The following is a 7,895-nucleotide window of genomic DNA, read 5'->3' on the forward strand; positions in this document are numbered from 1 at the left end:
TTCTTGCTCATTCACTTAGCTGCTGCTTAATGGGATCGATACAGCCATTTCAAGAGTTCCATGCAAACACCTCACCAAAAGAGGGAATATACACTCAGGAAGGCGGAGGGATCACCCAGGGGGCTTCGGAATTCCAGGAAAGGTGGTTCCTGAGCTGGATGACATAAGTGAGTGCACTTCAACTCTACAAGGGGTGGGGGTGCGGTCCCTTCCCCTCCACGGAACACTGAGCCGATTTTTTTTTCCCTTAAATTTTTAAGCCAGGGAAACAAATCCGAATGTTATCACTGAGGCCTGCAACAGTGTGTTGAAGAATAAGCCCGAGGGCTGCCGCCTGAACAAACCCCCTGGAGAATGCGGGCACTGAGAGCCAGATCAGCTGAGCCACAAAGCAGCGAGATAATGACGGTTGCCAGGTGACTGCCAAACGGCTCCCGGCAAGGGGTGCTGCCCACAAGTGGCTGACTACACAGGCCAGCTCGGCTGCGTGGAGATCCGCCTCTGATGTCCGCCTGCCTCCACCCGCACAGCACCACAGGGTCGGAACAGAGTGACGCTGCAGTACCGCACTTGTCAGTCGCCCAAGCCTGCGGTGACCTTGAGCCTGCCAGCCTCTCTCAGATCCCCCTTCCCAAACGGGGACCGATCCCCTCTCCGGGCACCTCCCGGGACAGGAGTGGGCGGGATGGGGGCGTGCAGACTTAATGGCTAGAAAAGCATTTCCTCAAATGTGATCATCTGTCAGCAATGCTGCTGACCAAGGATGGCAGAAAAAAAAAAATCCAAAGTCATTCATGTCCACAATGGCCACACCCAAAGTCGGGACAAGTGAATTTTCAGGAAAATAATCGGGGACCAAAAGAAAAAAAAATCCACCTAAATTAAATCACACCCGCTCAAAAACCTATAGTTGGAAAACGGAGGCTTATCGGATGTTCAAGCCATTTCTCTATTGAAATGTCTCTTGCTCTGGATTTTTTCAAATGAAATACCATCCAGGCTTTCTGCTCACATTTTTTTTAAGCTGAAAGGGAAAAGCACAGCTTTAAAGTTAAACAAAAGAACCACACCTGCAGTTCCAGTCCCCACCCAAGCAACCTTTTGTTCCCGAGACCAGTGGCCTTTTCCAAACGAAGAGGCCAAAACTCCAGCGTTTCTGTTTTGGGAAAAAAAAAAAAAAAGCGAGATTTTTTTTTTTTTTTTTTTCTGTCGTCTTTGCCTGTGCTGGGGGAGCGGGAACGAGGGCTGCGTTCTGAACGCTCTTTGTCCGCCTCGGGCTGCCGTAGAGACCGCAGTGCGGACTGCACCACGCCCACCAGCCGGTGTCTCCGGCACAGCCGCTCCTGCACCCCCCAGGAGAATAGGGCGCTGGCTGCGGCGGCCCCGCGGGCCCCGGGGCAGGGCAGGGCAGGGCAGGGCCGGCAGAGAGCCCCGGGGGCCCGAGGGCAACGAAAAGCCGGGCGGAGAGGGTTGCGGGGGAGGAAGAGGGGGCGAGGAGCGCGCCCAGCCTCGGGGCCCCCGCGGGGGCGCACGGCTGGCACGCCGCGCCCAATGGGGACACCGCAGTGCGGGGGGCAGGTGCGGCGGGCAGGTGGGGGCACTGCGACAGCGCGGGTGGGGCCGGGCCGGGCCGGGCCGGGCCGGGCCGGGTCGGTTGGCGCCTTGGAAGGCTGCGCCCGGCGGCCCCGCCCAGGGTTGCCCGGGAACCGCTATTCGGCCTCTGTGGAGCGCGCCTCGGGTGCGCACCTCGCCCAGGGGCTGGTCTCTCCCCGCCTCCCCTCCAGCCCTGACTCCCGAGGCTGAGAGTTGGAAAAGCAGCAGCCCCACCCTGCAACTTGGGGGTCCCATTGTCCTTTCTGAAAGCTGCAGCTGGGGGCCCCAGAGGCAGGAATGAGGTGGACTTCGCTGCCTGGAAGGCGGGCGAGGGCGGCTCTCCATCTTTGCGCTCTGGGAGTGAGGCGGGGGGTGGTGGTGGTGGTGGTGAGCGGGCGTGGCCCTCAGACCAGCCGAGTCATGGGGGGGGGGGGAGGGAGGAAGAAAGGATGGAGAGTACAAACCAGAAAGGACATTTCTAGGGGGCTGAGCGGTCCGCGGTGAGATGCTCGCTGTGCCCCAGGTGTGAGGGCACGGACAGAAGGGCGGGGGCGAAGGGAGTGGCTGTGTCAGGGCCCCCCACCCCGCTTTTCTTCCCTCCTGCGGCTGCGGCGTTGTTAGGGCTCCTGCTCCTTTGACACCTGCCTTTCATGTAGAGCGCAAGGCTGCGGACCCAGCCCAGTGACAGAATGCTCAAGGTTACCAGAGACTCTTCCCCCTCTGGGGCTCACACCCACTCAGCTGGCTTGTGGGCAAGGACGGGGCCGGGGATTGGGGGAAGGGGAGCCGCGGCGCCCTAGGGTGGGGTCGTGTGGCTGCACGCGCCCGGGGTGGTGGTGGGGGGCGCTTACCGAACTCGATGTTGCCGATGGCACGCCGCAGGTGCTCCTCGGTCACGATCTCGCCTACGACCACCAGCAAGTAGAACTTGCTGTCAAGGAAGCGGTGCGACAGGCTGGGCGAGGTGGATGCCGCCGGGTTGGCGATGCCGCCGGAAGGCTCTGGCTCGGTGGCCTCCACCACCACGGTCGCCATCCTGCCGGCTAGCTGAGCTGCGCGCAGTCCTCGCTCCGACCGCTCCGCTCTCTCCTCTGCGGCAGGAGAAAGGATTATCCCCGAAGGTGCCGTCGGCGCTCCGCCCCCTGCGTCCCCCTCCTCCCGGCGCCGCGCGCCGCCTCTCCCCTCCGCCCTCTCCTAGCGCGGCGGAGAGGAGCGGGCAGTGAGAGAGGGCGGGGAAGCCGAGCTGCTTTTATATGGAGACCAGGCAGGGAGCTGGGGAGGAGGAAGAGGAGGAGGAAGGGACCACCCGGCACATCCTCACGCGGTGGCAGGCTCTTCTCTTCCAACCGTTGGCCCAGGGCTGATGTCATCCGCAGCAAATCATCTCTCCCGCGGCCCGGAAGCTGGAGGGACAAGGTGTGCGGACAATGGTCTGGGCAGAGCCGCGAGCCAAGGGGCTAGGGGACCAGAAGGGCTCTTGCTGGGCAGGGCTACACCCCCACCCCGCGTCCCACATCCGCACCCGCACGGTCCGGCTGCATTTCCAGAGTAGGGCTGGCTGTCTGGTCCAAAGCGCACAATCAAGGCCTGTCCGCCCCAGACCTTCCTTGCCAGAAAGCTGGATATTCAGGAGACTGGCTGCAGCAGCAGGGTGAGGGTACCCCACCCAGAGAGGCGGAATGTTGTGCGTTTAGGCCTAGTTACCAATATTCACAAATAGCCCCTTTATCGTGTTCCTTTAAAGAATACGCCAAAAATGCAAACTCTAAGCCTCCTGTTGACCAGGCTTGGGGATCGACACTGCAAGGGTTAGTAGGTTAAGAAAAAAAAAAGTGCTGGCTTGTGGTGTTCCAGGGGATGAAGGGAATACAGATGTATTATCTTACATAGAGATTTCTTTTCTTAATGCTATGCTGAGCAGAACAGCATAACAGAATAAAGAGAAGGTTCTGTTGCTACTCAGCAGGATCACAGTGACTGTAATGTTCTGTTTACTTCCTAGGGGAACACAGAAGCAAAATCAGTTCATGTGACAACGATGACTTTGAAAATATATGCAGCTTTGGGGATTTTTATTGTCTTTGTTTAGAAGACCTTGTAAAAATGCATCGACAAGCCCTCTACCCAATGTTTGGACTGCAGCCTGGGTCCCAGGAATGCACAGGGGGCCGTGGGGGAAAGGCTTGGAGTTTGGGCGAAGAGGACTGGATGGGAAGTCATGTTCATCAATCCAGCTTTGGCATTAGAATGCATGTAAAGTGTTCAAGAAAACACCAGGATTTCCGAAGTAACCTTAAGTGTTCACTGGTCACATGTTCTTGACTCTGGGCTGTTTCCTGAGCCCCTGCCCTGGGGGATCTGCAAGGCAGCCAAGCGCTCTGAGTCCCACCCTCTACCTGCTCTCATCAAGGGGGATGAAGAGCCTGTCTGGCCAGCAGCCCTTGGGCTCTGCTCCTCGGAGAGCCGCAGCCACTAGGGAACAGAGACTAAAGGTTTCCTGCTGAGCTGGTCAAGATATCCGGTGGCCATTGGAGAGGTGAGGCGGGCACCCAGGCTCATCGTGGGAGAAGGAGACAGAGTGACAAGCATTTTCCAAAAGTTCTTGAGTCATCGTCACTCAGCCTTGGCTAGTGTTTTCTTTCGTTTTTTTCCTTTTTCTTTTTTTTTTTTTACAGTCCTTCTGAACCACCATCAGTTTTATGTCTGTGGTTGTTTTCTTTTACTCCACTTACTTCTTTGACTTTCTTTTTTTTTTTTTAAAGATTTGTTTTATTTTTATTACAAAGTCAGATATACATAGATGAGAGACAGAGAGGAAGATCTTCCGTCCGATGATTCACTCCCCAAGTGAGCCGCAACGGGCGGTGCTACACCGATCCGAAGCCAGGAACCTGGAACCTCTTCCAGGTCTCCCACGCGGGTGCAATGTCCCAATGCATTGGGCCGTCCTCGACTGCTTTCCCAGGCCACAAGCAGGGAGCTGGATGAGAAGTGGAGCTGCCGGGATTAGAACCGGCGCCCATATGGGATCCCGGGGCTTTCAAGGTGAGGACTTTAGCCGCTAGGCTACGCTGCTGGGCCCTTCTTTGACTTTCAATTATGTACTTTGGAATGCAGTTCCAATGACTGTGTCAAGGTAAGCGCGACTGTCACATAGTAGGTATTTCTAAAAATATACCCCGTGAGAATTAGATAATGTGATTGCATTCCTGTTACATACTGTTGTCATTTACCCCAGACCCTCCCACTTCAAAGCAGATTAGCAAGTGTTAGAGGTGTTACACACACACTTACACAGAACTGACCTGTTCGCCCTGTTACTGCGTAGTTGAATGAGGATTACAACACAACAGCTCTGTGTGAGTCTGCACAGTGAATGAGCACGCACCCCCTGTTGACAGAGACTGGCAGGCTGTGAGCTAAGGGTACTCGCTGATACTTTACAGCTTAACAACTTTGGGCAGTTGACTGCTGCCTTTGGCTCTTTGGTCATCTGGTCTGTAGAATGGAAAAAATGATATCTTTGTAACTGTGGCATTAGTAAGAGGAGAGCAAATGAGGGGACATGGGAAAGCCTCTAATATAATAGTTGGAACACAGTAGACAAGGAAGATGGGACTTTTTCTCGCAATTCCTTGGACAATGAAGCCTGCAATACCATCGTTATACTTCCAAACTAGAAAAGCAGTTTCTCATCCCCATCCAAAGAAAAAGATCATAGCTCCAAAACACAACTAATGTGGAAGAATGCCTGTACTACCGGCGGCCCAGGCCACATCACCCAGATGTCCCATAGGCCGCTCAAACCCAGCACGCCCCAAGCCCGAATCATCGGTGCTCTCCAAACCTGATTCTCTCTCACTTCCCCTTTCTCCATGAGCAATACCCACTTGTATCCCATGACTCAACCCAGAAACCTCATACACATCTTGAACCCTTCCCTGACTCTTAAAACTCCTGTGCAGTTTAGCATAGAGTCTGGCCAATTTTACCTCCTCAGCATCTTTCCAATGTACCATGCCAATGTACTCATGGGAGATGGGGCATTTGTATAGAGAGTAGAACATGAGATTTTAGGCTGCCTGTTTTCAAGTCCTAACACCACAGTTTATTACTTGTGTGATTTTGGGCAGGGTGCTTAACCACTTACGCTTGATTTCTTTATTTGTACTGTGGAGGAAAAAACCCACCTCATGGCCAGGGCACAGGTTAAATATGTAAAGTACTCAGAACAATGCTTTATTTTTTTTTTGAAGATTTATTCATTTTATTACAGCCAGATATACACAGAGGAGGAGAGACAGAGAGGAAGATCTTCCGTCCGATGATTCACTCCCCAAGTGAGCCGCAACGGGCTGGTGCGCGCCGATCCGATGCCGGGAACCTGGAACCTCTTCCAGGTCTCCCACGCGGGTGCAGGGTCCCAGTGCATTGGGCCGTCCTCAACTGCTTTCCCAGGCCACAAGCAGGGAGCTGGATGGGAAGTGGAGCTGCCGGGATTAGAACCGGCGCCCATATGGGATCCTGGGGCACGTTCAAGGCGAGGACTTTAGCCGCTGGGCCACAACGCCGCTGGGCCTGAAAGGGCAGATTTAAAGAGAGAATGCGAGACAGAACGATCTTCCATGTGCTGGTTAACTCCACAAATGGTTGCAATGGCTAGAGCTGAGTCAGATCCAAAGCCAGGAGCTAGGAGGTCTGTCATGTGAGTGCAGGATCCCAAGGCTCTGGGCCGTCCTCCTCTGATTCCCCAGGCCATAAGCAGGGAGCTGAATGGATAGTGCAGCAGCTGCGACATGAACTGGTACTCATATGGGATGTCAACACTTGCAGGTGGAGGATTAGCTAATTGAGCCATCAAACTGACCCAAGTCAAATGCTTTCACATATTAATTTTAAAAAATTGAGATCAAAATGTAGTGTATATATTTCAGTTGACCGGTCAGTCTTAATTCTTGCATTTGTGAGTTCCAATTCCTCTTCCTTGCATTTCGTTGTTATTGCTGTTGAACAGTGGAAACATTTGTTCTGCAGTTTCACAGTCTGACCTTGCTGATTGCATCCGCTGTGGTGTGTCTGACGTGTTCCCGTTCTGTCTCCTGAAGTTTCTGTTTATTGATCTTCAGAATGGTACTGTGTTTTTGCAACCAGAAGCGAAGAGTGAGGTGTTGACCCTTGTGCTGTGATTCCAGCAGCTACTGCCAGTCATTACCCAGGTTCATTATCTCACCGCTGATTGGAAGATGATAATCTTCCTGTTTTATTATCCTTTATTCACTTGGCCGACTTCTGTGATGAGAGGCACCCATTGATTAGCCCAAGGTACAGTTTGTCCAGGAAAGAAGGGTAGCCACATGATTCTCTTTATTTACTAATTTTTAAAATAATGAATTGATCTCATAGCCAGTGCCAAGCTACTCGTTTTCTGGTATCTTTACAAATATAATTTGCAGCTGTTATTCATGGCTCTGCTTTGATTTTCTCATCTTTGGCAGAATGTTTCCACTCTGCTTTGTAAATATGTGGCCTCGGAACTTGGAACCCAAGTTCCCTAAGTGGGAAAAGATATTTTGAGACCAAAACTTGGATATTAGGGATTACTTCTCTCTTAGTCACTGTTTTTGGATATTTTCAGTGCACAGAAATAGAAAATAATTTTTTAGTGATGTCATGCATTTTGAGTCCACACTGATATTGCCAATTCAGGATGAAGACCACGGGGATTTTGTATAACCCTCTGTCTTGCATCCGAGTTTCCTTTGTCCTTTGCCTAGAATTGTAGTCCTCAGGGTCATGAAAAGGGATGGGGCATGACAGCCATCCAATCGATTGTTGCCTATAGTCCTAATTTTCTGTGTGTTTTGTTTAATTTCTTTTCTCAGTTCCTTGAGAAGCTTAAATCACCACCCATCAGTTTTCCTTCTCCTCTGTTATATCATTTTCTTCCAAGTCTTTTTTACACGTGATCTTAGCCAAAAGGCCGAGAAGCAATTAAGTCTTTTTTTTTTAGCTTCAGCCTACACATTTTATGTTGTATTTTCTTGATCATTTACTTCATTATATCTCCTCATTTCATTGTCATTTCTGTTCACCGCATATAATAGTTGCCATGTGACCGATGAAGAACAGGCACATGGAGAAGTCAGACCATGCAGCTTACATCACAGAGCTAGTAAGCTGCAAACCTGTGTCAGCAGCTCAGGGGGTCGGATTCTGACATCCATGACCTTCCCATGTAACACTCTTACTCCGTGTGGTGGGAATGAAAGATGCTGAAGGGAGCCAGCACAGCAGATGTGTTG

At 52.3% G+C, this 7,895-nt stretch overlaps 1 protein-coding gene across 1 annotated transcript in view; it reads right to left on the reverse strand.

The window, feature by feature from the left end:
- Positions 1 to 3,056, reverse strand: part of MAP1B (microtubule associated protein 1B) — an 83,510-nt gene extending 80,454 nt beyond the window's left edge. The window contains exon 1 of the mRNA XM_004586156.3: positions 2,445 to 3,056. Within this exon, the coding sequence (XP_004586213.2) occupies positions 2,445 to 2,628 (184 nt within the window). The 5' untranslated portion in view covers positions 2,629 to 3,056. The remainder of the gene's footprint in view (positions 1 to 2,444) is intronic.
- Positions 3,057 to 7,895: the final 4,839 nt, after the last annotated feature.

Source organism: Ochotona princeps, chromosome 28 (genome assembly GCF_030435755.1).
Source record: "Ochotona princeps isolate mOchPri1 chromosome 28, mOchPri1.hap1, whole genome shotgun sequence".
Taxonomy (NCBI): Eukaryota; Metazoa; Chordata; class Mammalia; order Lagomorpha; family Ochotonidae; genus Ochotona; species Ochotona princeps.